Here is a 17,455-nt window from a genome sequence, read left to right as displayed (position 1 = left end):
TGTTCACGGCCAACTAATAAAAAAACTCATACTGTAAATTGAAAAATTCTAAACATATTACAAATAAGACGTAAATAAACTTGCATTGATAAAAATATTAAATAATCAATGAAACGGTATCATGGAAATTTATGTACGATTACAATGTTTCTAGGCACTAGATAATAATTCTAAAAACATACCAAGATAACACGGTTAATAAATGTTTATTTAAGAAACAATGCAATCTATAAGAGCATAGGTAAGTTAATAGAAGTAAAATGTTTACAGCAATCGTCGATAAAAAGAAATCGCCATCTTATTAACGTCACTATGTAAAAATTCGTAAATAATATTTTAACGTCTTATTATTATTATTATTATTATTATTATTATTATTATTATTATTATTATTATTGTTGTTGTTGTTGTTGTTGTTGTTATTATTATTATTTTACATATTAAAACCAAAAAGAAATCGGAATTATCTACGCGAGAGTTTGATAATATTCATGTTTCAAGAAATCATTTCATTTTTTATGCATAATCTAAAGTATAAAACGCATATTCGCAATAAAACCTAATGTAAAAAAAGATTATTTTTTATACTATTATTGAAAAACTATTGAATGACACAATTCTGTGTAATATAAAATATACACAAATAAAATATAATTATAACGTTAATTGTCTCTTAGAGTCGTCTTAAGAATTAAGACTTCACTTCATACCTATTACCCTTATCAGTATTTTAAAATGTTGTACACATTTCTTTTTAGATTTTGTATATTCTAAACCAAGTCCTTATCTTTATAAAATAAAGAAAATGGATCAACTTTGTATGTACATGATCGAAAAACAACAGTCTTCGATATCACAAAAATTCTATATTGTATGAAATACCTACTTATTATACATCGATGTGTCTTTCATTTTTAGAATCTTAGATAAACCGTGGCTCGATGATATTTTTAAAAATAATTATCTATTCATTCGAAAAACGAGGAATACTTCATTTTATCCGACGAAATCATTCTTTGAAACTGAAGCGCGAAAAAGAAAAGAAAATACTTACACATATTTTTAACCAAATAATTAATTATGTGTTAACGTAATAGCAAGGGGGAGGGGGAGGGGGAGGGGAAAGATTCTATAATATTGAATATCAAATAATTATTTATTAATGTCGAGTATGGTAATATCTTTCTCTGATCTCATTCAATTCGAACGGCGTAGGTGATTCTTATTATATTATTTTTCATATATAATTATATGGAAAAATATATAAAAATTTATCAGAAAATAATAATAATAATCGCAAAACTTTTTAGGGGGAGACACGAATAATTTGTCGATTTACTTCACTTTACCGGTAGAACGACAACACATATTCTGTAAACTCATAATCGTTTATAAGTAAATCGGAGAATATATTTAAATGTCAGGCTGCGTCAAAGAACGTAAAAAGCACATAAGCAACTTGAATTTCTCCGTTAATAATTACATTATTTAAGGAATTTTAATATGAAATTAATAATGCCGAAAATGCTTCGCGCGAACGCAATTATTTAAATAATAAATGCTTTTATTAATTTTTCAGCTCATTTATCAAAGCGGCTCATAAAAAATATATTCTTTTGAGTTATAAGGTGCTTTAAAATATTAACACCAATTTATTATTTATATATATATATATATATATATATAAAGACCTTTAATACTTAATTACTTTAGACGTACATTTACATTTTTCCTATGACAAATTTTGAAAATTGTATTTAAAACCCACCGTTTGTGCAATAGCAAAGAAAAAGATTTTTTTTAATTTTTTTTTCGTTTATTTTTACAGGATGAAATAAAACTAATCGCCTAAATAGGATATAAGAGCGTTTCCATGCTTCGAATTTGCATTGGCAGGTAATAATAAATATATGAATTTGAGCACGATATCCCATCCTGGGGACTCATGGACTCTTAAATACATATAATTTAAAATCGGACTAACTTTTTCTAGTAGTTTCGTTGACGGGTGGGAGTACGATGCCTTTGGCAGCAGCCGCAGCCGCAGCCGCAGCAGCCGCGGCCGCGGCTTTCCTCTTCCTGTCCGTGGGACCCCCTGGTTTGATCGGTCTACCCTTTTTCTTCACCTGAGGTATTTTGGTAGCCACCGCTGGCGCCATTTGATTTCGGTCCACCTGGCATATGCGATTCAATGTCGTCGCTTTTCGATCTTGGCGCTTGGAATTAAAGGGCGGGAGTTGGTCGTCGCTGGAGAAGCCGTCGTCGCTGGAATCGAAATTTTGCTTCTTACGCTCTTTGGGTAAAGGAAAGTAACGTGGATCGTTCGCGTAATCGATCTGTGGCATTTCCTTTGCCTTATCCGTGACAGTCGTCGTTTGTGTGCTGATCTTGTTCCACGTCTCACCGCCATTCGATTCCACTGGAATGTAAGGCTTCCTACTGTCCCATGATGTTTTTCTACCTGTATGCAATCGTTTCATTACATTAGTCTCGCTTTGATTGAAAGATGATCGATTTTGCACGTGTTTTTATACCTCCACGAAGAGTTGGCGGTGGCGATGTATCTTTCTCGCCTTGTAGGAACTTGAGGTAACTCGTCATGAACCCGGTATTTGGATCGTTGTTCAATACACGCTTAATGTCCGGATTCGTGTGCCGATGGCTGTTTAAAACGGCATTATGGTGTTGCGCCTGCTGCAAAAAACCCAGCTCCTCTTCGATATTCGGGACGATCACTTGCGGCCTGTCGTCCTTCATCGAATTCTGTATGCAAATATTATTATGCTGGCAGATGTTCGGGTCCGCAATACCAAGTGTGTTCATCTCCATCGGCGAGTGCATTTCATGCGTGGAATGATACTGTTGCTGTTGCTGTTGCTGTTGCTGTTGCTGTTGTTGTTGTTGTTGGTGGTGATGGTGGTGGTGATGATGAGGGTGATGGTGGTGTGGTTGTGGATGGTGCTGTTGCTGCTGGTGCTGGAGCGGCATAATTTGATGACTGGAAGGCGCTATGTGGAAGGCAGGAAAGTAGGAGACAGTGGCGGGCGCGTGTTGGGAAATTATGAGCGGCTGCTGCTGATGTATCACGGTATTCGTGACGATGTTCGTACCGTGATTCAGCGCCTGAGGCTGCGGCTGCTGAGCAACGAACGTACCCGGTCCCGTGGCTATCAACTTCGCGTGCGGCAGCGCCATATTCCATCTTTCGAATTCGATATAACCGTTTTGTTGTTGGGTCTGCTGTTGGAGTGGTAGTTGCTGCTGCTGTTGCTGATGTTGGGTCTGCTGTTGGAGTGATAGTTGCTGCTGCTGTTGCTGCTGATTCACAATGGCGTTGTGATGCGCGGGAGGTGGGATACGATCGAGATAATCAACGACAACGTTCGCACTAGCGAGCTCCACGTCCATTTTATCGAGGCTTTTCCGCTTTACGCCAATGGGACCGAGGGCCACATGATGATGGTGTCGCTGGTCCTCAAGCTGCTTCAGCTCGTCATTCTCGTGATCGATTCCACTAGTTTGCAGCACCTGCAGGTTTTTCACTATGCTCATTGAATCGCCTCGGCAACCGTTCAACTCTTGTAGGGTTATTTGATCAGTTTCCAAACAGGACGATTGGCGATCCGAGACACCCATAATCCTCTGTATTTGATGATTAGCGAGTACGGTCGTGTCGGTGGTATCCTGCGCGAGGTAATTCGCGTTGGAGAATTTTCTTAGATCGTTGGATTGCTGTCGAACATCGTTGTCCCAACAGATTTGCTTAGACTGGCCAAAATCTTGCGTCCTCTCGTACTGTACCCTATTCGTGCCTAAAATAACAAAATAGTTGGACGATCGTGTAAATGCAATGCACTTGATTGGTGCGTTTAAATAGCATATGGTAATAAAGATTTTAAAGCCACGTGACTCGCAATGGATGATTTACTTAATTAGCATTTTTCATTTCTTTAAAATAATTGGACTCACTTAAATGCCAACCACGTGTCAATGATTATATTTAAGCCCACCTTTTTGCAACGTATAATAAATACATTGTTGTATTCATTAAATAATGTCATAAACAATCGATTATCAAAGACGGTATAATTACCAACGGACAGCGAATATTCTGTCTATCAGATATATTTATGCTTTATATAAGCTTCCTCGGAATCGCAAATGTGCATGTTTAAATTGCTGGCCGAATCGCGACTTTGATAAGGAAATGCCTCGTTATTTATTCCACTGATGCTGCGATAATTAAGACAAATAAAAAATACTACGAACGGCAAAGCGACAGGGTCGATGATAGTAACAAATTACCGTCAGTGCTGTAGTTAGTCTTGTTGTTCTCATTGGCACCCAGTACCCTAGTAATAACCGATGAATAGGCGACCTGGCCTTGTTGCGAGGGCGGTCTGGTTACAGTGACGTCGAGGGGTGAGGGCGGCGTCATCTGCTGTTGCACGTTGCCCGTTTTGTAAGGTGTACTCGAGGCCACGTCTCCGTGCTGCTGCTGGAGCGGCGAGGGTGAGGACATGGTAGCCATGGGACTATTGTACATGGGATAAGTGGCAGGACTGGGCACGTGAGCGAGTGGCGATGGCTGCGAGTGACTTTGAAGGGGACTCGGCCTCCTTGGCACGACCACCGCGCAATCGGGCCCATTTTGCGACGTGTTGGAGGAGTAGGCACTGTCGGTCGAGGCCGCAGACTTGGAGCGTGCGGGATGATGGTATTCCGTGTCGGCTGTCGCGACGTAGTGTCGACAGGAGCTTGGCGGCGGCGGCGGCTGCTGCTGCTGCTGTTGTTGTTGCTGGCCCTGCTGACCGAGGACATGGAATTGCTGGACAGCGCCGTTGGGTGGCTGCTGCTGATGCTGTTGCTGCTTGCCTGTGCTGTTCGTTGCGCTGTAGTTAACGCTACGCGAGTCCATGATGGAGAAGCTGATTGGCGACGATTGGCTACTATCGTGGCTCTGATCCGCTCCCGTGTGATCATTGTGATTTACTGAAAGGAAGGAGGAATAGACGATTGCTTATTAATGCTCATCGTAGGTGGAGATGTTTCGCATTGGTCAATGTTTATCCTACGACTGGATTCATAATTGTTAATTGACATACTCGTGGAAATGGAGCGATGCTTAATTACGCTATTAAATTAAAAATAACGATGGGAGAGAGCTTCATTGTGAAAGATCGGTCATTAATTTGAATGTGAGAAACAATGAGAGAATTTAAATTGTATTATGTTCTGCTCACTAACTAATTATGCAAGCAAATTGTTTATCTCTCGTGTGTAATGCGTATGTTTTGACTACTTTGAATGCTGGATAATTGTAGGTATAGTAGAGTCGAGAAAGTATTGTAAATTAATTGGCAATTTTTAGACGTTGGTCGAGTGCATATTTTTTATGCTTCAATCAAGGATTTTATGTAAAAGAAATAGATCGTATGGATTTGTATGCCTCGATAATCTCTCCAATAATATGTAAAAATTCTTTATTTTACTTGTAACATTCGACCTATTATTTATACGATTTGAAGATCAACTTTTCACGCAGTATCTAACGGATAAATTATTAATCCGTTTTCAGTGTACTGAAGAGTCCTAAAATCGATTCTTTTAATTGCACTCGTCTTCTCCACTTCATGTGTAAACAAAAAGTAACAAAAACAACAAAAAACAACAAAAATAAACGAATTGGCCCGTGTAATCTTCATTTTTCTTCATTGATTTCATGTTCAATTATTATGTCGTAATTAATGTTCGAAATAATGAATAGTTGATCCATTAGAAACAAAAAGATAAACTTTCATCAGAATTTTCACTTCATTCGTGCTTGCGTGAAATACTTTTGCGTGATAATTTTGTCTGGTATGCTGGGGTAATTAGAGAAATATCAAGGTGTCATTACCAGTTGTCGTTTGCTTATCCTGTACAGTCGCATTTAAGTAAATCGTTGTTGGTACCGGAGATCTCGATGGTAATTGAGAAATCCTATACTCTTTATTAGATGGCGTTAAGTTTGTTGTAGAGACGATGCATGACTGATGATGCAGCGACGATTGTACCATGGGTGGATCTGCAGCTGATTGATCGTCGGTTGAATAATTGGCGGTTAAACCATCGGAATTGAAACCAGTCGATCCTTGAAAAAACGTGTGTGCGCCGGGGATCGATGATTCCGTAACTGAACATTTTATCGAATTACTATTATTATTAATAGGTGACTGCGCTTTGCCCTTTTTAATGGGGTCCGAATCGGGCCAGGAACCGGGTTTGGAGTCCGCTCCAGTCGAAGTCGTGCCATTGTTATTGTAGTGTGCGGCAAATGGTGTATCATAGGTAACGGCACTTATAAGCTTTGTTGCGGCTGGAGGACCGGTCGAAGTGGTGACAAGACTTTCGTGTGGCAGAATACCAAAGGGACTGGTGAGCTGATTATTAGGATGCGATAAGTTCCAGTCGGTTGACGGTGATGTGGCTGTTGCCTGATGTTCAAAGAATGTCTGAAAAGCCAAGTGTAAAATCATAAGCAAAGAAGATAAAAGGCTAATAGTTTTAGGAATGTGGTGGAGGGGCGTCACTTGGTTAAAATTATTTTTTATTTATTAATATTGCAGTTAGCTTAAAAGATAGCTTTTACATTGCTGAGGTATGATTGGCTTCTCGAGGCAGAAATGTTTTTCAGAGGGAGAAATTTGGTTAGTTTTAGGCATAGCTGCTATGGATGGAAGTGTATAATGCAATGTTTGTTTTAGATTTGTTGGATGAGGAAGAGGTGAGAAAGTATGATAACCTACCGCTGATGATGTAGACAGGAACCCTCCCGGGTTGAACGATGATGGTTGACCTGCCAGGGTTACGGCTGTGGGAGATGCTGCTTGGAGGAGTATCTGTGATGTAGTCGTGGAAGGCACTGTCTGGGCATTCACAGCAACGGGAACCAATTGGTGCACTGCAGAATCGGTACTCGCATTTGCTGATACACTTTGGAATGTGCTTGTGATGCTTCCATGAGCGGTTAGATGATTATACGATGCATACCATGGACCAATGGGATCCATTTACCTTCTTTTGGCACAAAAGTGCCCCTTCCCAAGAGTTTATTTATCAGTTATCACCATCAACTGATAAACTCTTGAAAACATGGTTTTTTCTTATTGAAAATAATGTTTTTACCTTGTCTTTTCCACTTGAACTTGTACATTTGAACAATTTGGGCTTGGCATAAGGGAAATACCAAGTGCAATAAATGGTACTATATCTGGAAATAAAAGAAGAATCAAAATAAGATTTCAAGAAAAACTAAAGAAGAAGAAGGGGGGGGGGAAGAGAATAAAAGAAGGAAGACGATAAACAAAAAAGGATGCATGGTGAATAATTAATTTTAAAAAATTCAGTGGGATTAAAACAATTCAAAGATATTAATGCACAGAGAAACACAATAAAAATATTCAAGTATTAAAATCAAGCTGCAGTTATTTTATCACATTTTAAAATTGATTATTTAAAAAAATATATATATATATTATTTTATTGCTTGTCATGTATATGAATATTTTTAGCTAATACATCGAACCACAAAAGCACTTTAAATTATTTACATGTAACAATAAAATCTTATCATTGCAAATCTTAATATTAAAATATAAAATATAATACAAATTAAATAATAGAATAATAATAATAATAATAATAATGATAATAATAATACTGAGCTTTAAAGCCAAATCCAAATTATAATTTAGATTAACAAAATATAGACAAATTCTGAAAATTGTTTCTGCTTGATAATGTTTTCCCAAATCATATTATTTGCTTTGAAAATTCATTTATACATCAAGATTGTTCAATAAATTATTTAAATATATGCTTTAATGATATTAAGAAAAATAAAAAGTGCCATAAAATTGTTATAGCTTTTAGCGATAAAAGCTATTAATATTTTAACAATTGCATTTAAAGTGCTAACGGATTATCTACGGCAATTAGAAAAAACCGAACAAATAATTTCGAAAAAAATAAAAAAACTATTTGTTTAAAAAATACTTGAAAAAAAAGAAAACAAACAAAAAAAATATATATACATATATATATGTATCTTAATCTCGTATAACATGGATTTATATTATTTAGCTTTCATCCAATTTGCTTTATAATTGAATCGTGTTTTAAACGCCTTCCGAAACTCCCATCGCACATACAGAACGACCGTTTCCTTATAAAAATACAATGTAAAAATTATTATCTAATTTATTTAAGTCTCTAAGCAGTTTCGCAATACATTACGAATAGTTATTTTCCTATAACCACAGCATTGAAAGTGTGAAATCTGAAAATCCGTGAAAACAAATGCGCATATCACTCACGTATTTTTCTCGATAGAATAAACTGGCAGCGTGTAAAAACTACATTTTAAGCATGCACATTAAAAACCGAAACATACGACAAAGACATAAACACAATGGTTTAAAGAAAATATATAAAAAAAAAAACAAAAAAAAAACCTCGACGTTACGACAGATAAACACCACTCACACGTGATCAGTCGCATCGCAAAAAAGCTTCGGGCGTCTTTATGCAAATAACGCACGTTACGAATTCACCATGTCGCGTAGGGTTCTGCGCATACTACACTCACAAATTTTCCTCAGTCCATACGCCCCCGCAGGGCGTTACATCTGTCTCCCCACTGTGTTTGACGCAAAATCATTGACTTTCGTAACCGGCCGAAGACCCTATTTTATAATTCCTGCACTTGAGCTCGTGCCTCTACATTAGGTTAGGTTTTTTCGTGTACATTAGTGTACACGCTTCCCGCGATTTCGAAAAAGCTCATGTTTACTAGAGAAATCTCGCCACGCTCTCCTTGCCGCTCTCTCGCTTTCAAAAAATATAAAATCGACATCGTCCTCATATCATGTCTTTTACGATACATGAGCGAGCGGACGGACGGACAGACGGACGGATGGACGAGCGAACAAGCGTGCGAGCGAGCGCGTAACGTTGTGAGGGCCGGTAGGATAGTGGGGAAGGGGGTAGGGGAGAGCATAAGAGAGCATGAGATAGAGAGAGAAATCGAGGTAAGGAACACAGAGATGAGACGGGCAGACAGCAGGAGACATAGTGAGTGAGTTAGTGAAAGAGCAAGCGAGTGCGTGTGAGAACGAGCCAACAGATTATACAGAGCGATGAGTGAAAGCGGGGAAGGGTTGGCGGGACGGAGAGCGGGTTGGGGGAAGGGGGTGGCGGTGGGGGTGGGGTGGATGAAGGCTCCCAAGGCAGGAATATATAGAGAGCGCGCAAGTGAGATACATAGACAGATAGATAGACAGACTAATAGATAGAGGATGGGGTGGGGTAAGGAACGTAAGAGATATATTCATGTTTGAGTTCGGTAACTCGGGCGTGCGTGCATGTTTTCTAGCACTAGAAAATACACTAATAGCGTACAATAACGAAACCGGAGCATCGTTCGGGTAGGTACGTAATCAGCGAGCAAGAGCACGCAGACCCCCGTCGAGAGCACAGAAACTAATTAACGAGAAACGAGCTGGGCAATTAAAGTTCATTATAACGTCAATTGCGCGCGCTCGCATTGTCGGAGGGGGTGGAGAGGATGATGATGACGACGACGATGATGATGATGGTAGTGACGGTGGAGGTGGAGGTGGAGGTGGTAGTAGCAATGGTAGTAGTGGTGATGCTGCCAGTGGTGGTGGTGGTGGTTCTGGCAGTGGTGGTGGTGGTGGCGGAGGTGGTGGTGGTGATGGTGATGTTAGGAAGAGGAGGAGGAGGAGCAGGAGAAGGAGAAGAATGGATCAAGAGCCCGTGACAAGTTTGTACAAGCCGTCAACGTCGACCGCAGCTTCGACATCGGGGCGCTGATCACGCGCGACTTGCTCCTCTCCTCCCTCTCGTTATAATTCCCGTCCGTCATTACACGCTGCTGCTTCGGCAACCTGTTTGCTGCCTGCTCTTGCTCGACCCGGAATCGGCGGTACGCGGGGGCTTACCTCTCGACGGGCTCGACTCGTGTCCGTGCCCCGCTGTCGGCGCGGTCGCGCGCGAGCACGGCCGGATCTCCTTCCGCCACTGCTGTCAGTGTCTCCTCGATGACGAGGGCGCGATCCGCTCGAGGAGGAGACGACCTTGTCGCTGGACGACCTCGTTGCACCGCTGGGATGCGCCGCGCGAGCGCATTATTTTCCGCTCGCGTTGCCTTTTCCCTTCTCGTACACGACGACTCCCCTCGAACTCCTTAGCTCCGGGGCGCTCGCCTTCTCTTGGGTACGCGCCGCGACGAGCGAGTGCCGGACGAACGGCAGACGGAGCGGTTCTGATAAAATATCGTCTAGGGGGAGACTACGGGCGGACGAGAGCGAGACAGCAAGCGTACGTGCGTGTGGGTGCACGCGCGCGTACGTGAGCGCCGCTAAAATGTGTGCTCGTGTCGGAGACGCGTGCGCTCGCAGACGGACGGCGGACACGGAGGTTCGCCTGGTCTGTCCTCGCGCTCGCGTTGTACCGTGGCCACTCGGAGGCGCGAGGCCGTTACGAGGGTCCGTCGTGCTGGGCGGGGGACGGAGAAGGGGAGCTACTGCTGCTGCTGCTGTTGCTGCTGATAGAGGGAGGGGGCCTCGGCTGTCGCTCCTACCCGGGGTCGTTCTATCGCTTGCCGATCGACGGCATCAGCGCGGGACGGCCGATTCCGGGCGCATTCTAACACGTTGTCCCCCCCCCCCTCCCCCGGAACTCCGTCGTCGCTATTTCGCTTCTCTTCCCCGTGCTCCCGGGCGACACAAAGGAGCGCAAAGACGAGGCGGTGCCCTTGCCACTTGGCTTTGCTCAAAATAGGCCCGCCGACTATCGGTCGCACAAAGTCGAGAAACGTCAACACGTCCGAATCGCTCTCTCCGCCTCGTCGAAATTCGCCTCTTGCCACCCGCTCCGCTTAGGTGTAGTTAATACGGCTCGGCTCGTGCACAGCATACACGGACACGGACACGAACACGCGCGCATACGACACACCTACGCGGGCACAAACATACGGGTGCGGACGAGCACACTGGTGAAAACCGTACACTTGCGCCGCTGCCACCGCCACCGCCACCGCTACCGCCGCTGTCGTCGCCGCCGTTGTCGGCACCACCGCCGTCACCGCCGTTGCCGCTGCTGCCGTCGCCGTCGCCTTTACCACCACCACCACCACTACCGCCGTCGCCTCCGCCGCCACCTCCACCACCACCACCACCACCACCGCCACCGCCACCGCCACCGTCGTCGTCACCACCACTACCACCGTCACAGTCACCACCACTACAGCAACCACCACCACCACTGCCGTCGATATTACCGTCGCCGCTGCCGCCGTCGCCGTCGCCGCTATTGCTATTGTTGCTGTTACTGCTGTAGATGCTTGTAGTGCTGGTGTTGGTGGTGCCGTTATATCTGCTACGGCTACTACCGGTGCTGTTGGTGCTTCTATTGCCGTTGACGTCGTCTTCGCCTCCGCTGCTGCTGCTACTACCGCTACTTTCATCCACCACCATGGCTATCACGATCTCCGGATCACATATTGTCATTCGCGAACCGCAGGCATTGGGCGCGCGTGGTGACGAGCCACTCGGCGGTTTCTACCCCCATCGGCGATCAGCACCTCGCCTCCGCGATCAACCGGCCCCGTGTCTACCCATTTATAGCGTGTTATTCGACCAAGAGTTTCGCGCTTGGTCTACGACGTACGTCGGACAGCCCCGACCTCTCGTTCGTGTGCCGATACACGTGCCCGTGTGCGCAGTGTTGCGCGCGCATCTACGCGATCGTGAGAGTCGTGCGGGGCGAGGATGAGTAGCGACGGTGCCCCACGATGCCGCTATAGACGAAGGATCTGCTACTTTTGCCACTCAAGCGACACTCCCGTTCGCTGCTCTTCCTATTTGCCTGCCGTCCCCTGCACAGCGCGACACGCTACCACGCACGAGAGCGCAAACTACTAGCCCGGAGCATGTAAAACCGTACAGTTACGTGCTTTAAGCGCTCGTGTGTAGGTATGCGAATTTCGTGTATGCGGCGCGCGCGCCACCTATCCGTCGATGATACGCCTGCGTGTCGTCGCAGGCGCTGTCGGTTATGCCGAAATTAAGCCGTCGGCATTGAGTCGAGGAGCTGAGTTTAAGTATTGGAACTTAGCAGGAAAATCGGCCCATCCGGTTTGATCACGATGGATATCCGGATTCCCAAGGGTCGCTCTGGGTATCGGCCGACTTTGGCCGTCAACCGTGGGGTGGTGTACTGATGAAGAGGAAGTTGCGAAGGATGAGGAAGACGAGGAATGGGCGGAATGGGAAGGGGGGGGGGGCGACGGCTGTGTTGGGTAGGAAAGAGGAGGGGCAGGGCTACCGATCAGTAGCGATAAAAGTGGTGGTTATCGTGGTTTTCTTTATGGACAATTCTCAGGAGAGTTCGGACCAGAATTTTATTACGGGCGCTTATAAAGTACCTAATACCTAATACATTAGCATATACGTCACGCATTTCTAAATATTGACGGTTGAGTTTTCTTTGGTCCGAGTAGGCTCGGCTCGATTCCAGTTAAACGAGGACAATTCAAATGCCTCTTAATAAAATGCTCTGCCAACACTTACTTATGCTCGGCTCTTAACTTCCATTAAAATCCGAAAAGTCCTTTTGTCCTTATTTACTGCAATTCCCCGAGTTTTGTCGTTTTTTTTCTTTCTGTGAAACAAACACTTGTAGTCGAGGGTGAGAGAATGTGAAATTAATTTTTTTTCTTAATAATGAATGAACGCCTGTGTAGCGATACTGTTCTCGCAAACCTAATTTCCAGCATACCGCGGTCGAGAGTGATAGAGTTGTCGATGAAAAAACAATAATCGTAATCGATCTCATGTGGAAACAGCTTATAAGCCTTTATACTTTGTCGTGGGAAATGTTAATTTTAATTTGTTGTGCCTACACATCAAAAACAATTTGCATGTATTTCCCTTTTTTTCTCTTCTTTTTTCTGGACCCCCCCCCCCCCTCCCGCCCCCGCTACTGCCACTGCCGCCGTCGCAGCCAACGCCATTTCTTTCTCTCTTTTTTTTTACTTTAATGACTAAAACAATCAAACGGTCATTCATTATGAATTCCGCATAAATTACCGAAAAAGCTGTACGATATCTTTACGTTTAATTTGTCTGTGAACTCCTTCCTCGCAATGGAGGAATGTAATTTGGAAGGAGTTATGGAATATCGTTATTTGATGTGTGTCAGTGTATAATATCCTTAGCAATGTCTCGAGCAATGAATATTAGCCATGCACGTATATCAGTAATAATAAATGTCAACTCTCCTTATTAGCCGCAAACAAATGTAGGAAAACAACGCGATTGAGCGAGCGCAGAAGGGTGGTGGCGACTGCGAGAGGGCTAGGAGGGACGAGAAGAGAGCGAGTGAGAGAGACAGAGACGGAGAAGGGAGGAATTCCTGGCGAAGGGACCACAGGTACTACGCGTCTCTACCTGGATGCCAGAAGTTGGCCCAAGTAGACCGCAAATAAGGCTTATGCGTATAAGTGCGCACGGCCAATCTCTTAAAGGTAACGAAGATAGACGCTGGTCTGTTGTAAAGGGTTATAGAATTTCCGCTTTAGATTAAATTCTGATATATGAGTTCCGTATATTAGAAATTACAATATGAGCTCGCGAGGCAATCGTATTTAACTGTCCTTGTTGCGGGGAAAGAAAGAAAGAAAGAACGAAAGAAGAAAAAAAAACCACATACACTCAACAGTAAAATATGCAAATAGTAGCTAATATGCATTAACAAGTTTAAGGAATATCAATAGACGTCTCGTTTGCAATGTATATCCGATGCCGAAAACCAGTTTTGCCGTTCAATTGCTTCATCTTACCGTACCTTAGTTGGCTAATATCAACTAATAAAATTGCTTCTCTATGGAGTAAAAAATGTACAGAGAACCGTAGAGAGAAACATTTATTAATCGCTGAGATATTCAATGACAAACCGCGATAAATTATATTTCAGTAAATTTACAATACGATTGAGCGTCAAGTGTAAACTATCTACATTTGATTACTAAATTCAACTGAAATATTATTGATTGTATTACGCTGATAATTGGGTAGCATTGTGGGTCATCAATTATCTCAGGTTTTAAATTCATTTTGAGTTACGTATCTGATGATTTGTATTTGGCTTATAAGATCGAAGCCTTGCAAAGTTCGTATCGGCTGCATTACGATTTTTGTTTCCCGCATAAAAAGAAGGCAATTACTCGACTCCACCTCCCTCGTCATACCAATGATATAATTATTATTTCTTTATACATTATTTAATAAAATTAAGTATGGAGCGCTTTTGCTTTTTAAATGAAATGTAGCTATTATGCAAGAATAAATTCGTAATTAGCACTATATTGAATATTTGGATAACTGTAACAAAATGACCAAGACAAAAATGGTTTTTATTAAAAAATACTTTTGTAACTACAAGAACAACGACGACAACGATAACAACGATAACAACAATAACAACAACAACAACAATAACAACAATAACAACAATTATTATAATATATCGATATCAAATGTAATAATATTGAGTTTAGATGTACAGTTTTTAGTTTTTTTTGCACGTTTTAAACAATTCAGCTAAGTTACATAGCCATTAGTAATATATCAGTGCATATTTCATTCGTGAATAATTTTCTGTACAAGGTAGATTGGCGATCGTAATACTTGTACTGTGAAAATAGTGACTATGCAATTATAATACTCAAACGATTTTGTAAGACACGTTCGTTTGGCCGAGTCGCTATCTAATTTTCAGACAGACAGGTGTTAGTACGTAATATGGAGATTATTATATTGACACAATGGCATGGCGCATTTTTCTCTAATTATTCGCGGGTGTGTTTTCATGTGTATTTTGTTTAGTCTGAATATTGTCTTCACTTTGATTTCCTAGCGTCTTACAATAGCTTCGCAACATGCGCGCTAAATAAAATCATCCATGTGCGTGTATATTTGTGTTTAGGTTAAATTATGATTATAATAGGCATAAACTTGTTAAATTTCACGTTTTTCATGCGTGTGCTAAATCGATGCTATTAATTGCAGCCTCTGTGGAATGGTACAAGAAAAGGAAAAAATGAGGATGAAAAAGAGATCTTTTTTCGTAATTATGACAATTGAAAGAAAATCTTCTTACTTATTTTCATATGCCCCATATTATGCATTTGTTGAGTCCAAGTAGTGCAAATGAAAGCAAGCCAAACAATAAATACACGAACAATGTCGTTGTTATTATTAGCATTGCAAAAAAAAAAAAAAAAAAAAAATAAGAAAAAAAAGAAGAAGAAAAAAGAAAAAGATCGACTATTTAATTGTTAAAGGTGCGAACGGCTGGCGAAAAGTTAAGAAAAAATACAATGTATTATTACGGGCATAATATTCTTCACGGGTGCGCTTCAGTGTCGTTCGTGTTTTCTGCATACAAAAATCATTGGATAAAAGAGGCACTATGCATTGAATCGCACACAAACCGCTAAAGTGGGGGTGGGGGGGGGAGATGGGCGAATTAGGGAGAGGCGTCGTACGTTGTAAGGCGAGAGAATATACGAACGAGCGAACTTTTCTCGATTACAGCTCGGAAGCGGACCACTACTTTCGACGACGCGGTACAGGGTCGCGAAACAATGCGCCGCTTCGTGAAAAGAAAGCGATTGCGTGCCCTCCACCCCATCCCATCCCCCTCATTCTCCCCATCTACCTACCCACCCACCCACCAAATCTCTCGATAATATCGAGGGGAACAGCGCGCCACGACTCGCCTTGTCATTTCTCGAGTTTGCGGTGTGTTTCGTGACGCTGAGCAGCAAGGGGGAGGCTGCGAGCTCAGGGTCAAGGTTTGACTGCGAGTTTCTGGCGCGCAAGTGGAAAGGGCCGCTTTCAGGGTTGAGACGGAGGCGTATCGCGACATTCTGCCCCTACTCTACCGACCGCGAGTAAGTTTGTTCGGCCAGCGGGGCCGGGCCGATGCCTTATGTAACGTGTGTACGATGGCTCTCTCTCTCTCTCTCTCTCTCTCTCTCTCTCTCTCTCACTCGCGCATCTTATAATAAGGAAAAGGAATTGGCTATTCGATACGGTAAGGAACAAAGACAGAGAATTTCTTGTTAATAGTCATTTTCTCAAATGCCTAGACTTTCCTCGATGATTTTAGTTGAGCTACATAAGATCCAATGCATATAAAGTCTAATAGATGTGTGACTCCGTAGCTTTTGCTAATTGTAGGATCGGTGCATTTATATAATACGAGTGTGCGTGACTATCTTTAGATCTTAAGCGTATACAGCACGTTCTAAATAGCGATTGCTTTAAATTTAAATGAATTAATCGGTCTTATGCGAACATCGTGTACGCATCTGAGTAAGTTTATTCGGTGAACGCAAATTAGAGTCATCGACTTTCGAGTGAGAATTCTTTAACGTATAAGACGAACATTGGATAACGCGATTAATGGAGATAACGAAAAATATATTGGGAGTTCGTACGTAGACTTTATTCATAAAATTCAAGCAGAAACGGAGAGATAATTTTTGGTAATATTGAGAACTTGATTGATCGATCTCTACATAATGCGGTGTGGCCTCGAGCTGAATAACGTTTTCAATTTCTTGCGGTTGCAAAAAAAAAACACGTAAAAAAAAGGAAAAGTTTGTCTTATATTAAGATATATTTTATGACTTCGTATAAAAGGTATAAAATTTAATACAACCGAGCGTTAAAAAGTGTCCTTGTACTAAGCTATTACTAATTGTTAGTGTGTGCATATATATATATATATATATATATATATATATATAATTATGTATTAAGGTAATTATAAATATTGCCGTTTTGTACACTTTGCATTGGTAATTCTAAATTGGAAGTTACGTTCGCTAGATATTCCAGATATAATAATAATATGGCTTAATAAGGCTGTGCGCACTTGATCAACTATCGACTGCAGCACGCAAGGGCGACGACATACAACAAGTCATATTTCAAGATCTGTTTGTATGCTAGACCTAATGAATAACAATTAGAAAAGTTAATACGCAGACAGCGTTAAAGCATCTAAGAGGGAACGTTGCTCTCCGATACGAAATATCAAAAATCCTCCTCTCAGATAGCAGCAACGAGTTAAAAAACTAAACTATTAAACGATTACTTATCCAAGCGGACCGCGATATTTCACGTTCTTTTTCTTATCATCCAAACTTGGCCGGACTCATGAATCGACGAACACACTAACTATGGCAGCTGCTCCACTTGTGGAGAGAAGATTTTTTCTCGCCGAACGATAAGCCATGACAATTAATATTTACTTTGGATTTAGCGATGCAGAGCTTTGTAGCAAGTACAACACCAGAAGTGTAATTGCCACTTTAACA

At 42.0% G+C, this 17,455-nt stretch overlaps 1 protein-coding gene across 1 annotated transcript in view; it reads right to left on the bottom strand.

Annotated features, from left to right (window-relative positions):
* Positions 1-10,371, bottom strand: part of LOC105359528 (uncharacterized) — a 17,850-nt gene extending 7,479 nt beyond the window's left edge. The window contains exons 1-7 of the mRNA XM_011496141.1: positions 10,005-10,371; positions 6,789-7,252; positions 5,900-6,494; positions 4,306-4,992; positions 2,947-3,812; positions 2,541-2,895; positions 1,985-2,461 (exon numbers count right to left, since the gene is read on the bottom strand). Coding sequence (XP_011494443.1) covers positions 1,985-2,461; positions 2,541-2,895; positions 2,947-3,812; positions 4,306-4,992; positions 5,900-6,494; positions 6,789-7,052 — 3,244 coding nt within the window. The 5' untranslated portion in view covers positions 7,053-7,252; positions 10,005-10,371. The remainder of the gene's footprint in view (positions 1-1,984; positions 2,462-2,540; positions 2,896-2,946; positions 3,813-4,305; positions 4,993-5,899; positions 6,495-6,788; positions 7,253-10,004) is intronic.
* Positions 10,372-17,455: the final 7,084 nt, after the last annotated feature.

Source organism: Ceratosolen solmsi, unplaced genomic scaffold (genome assembly GCF_000503995.2).
Source record: "Ceratosolen solmsi marchali unplaced genomic scaffold, CerSol_1.0 scaffold11, whole genome shotgun sequence".
Taxonomy (NCBI): Eukaryota; Metazoa; Arthropoda; class Insecta; order Hymenoptera; family Agaonidae; genus Ceratosolen; species Ceratosolen solmsi.
This window is presented reverse-complemented; position numbering and strand designations above follow the sequence as displayed.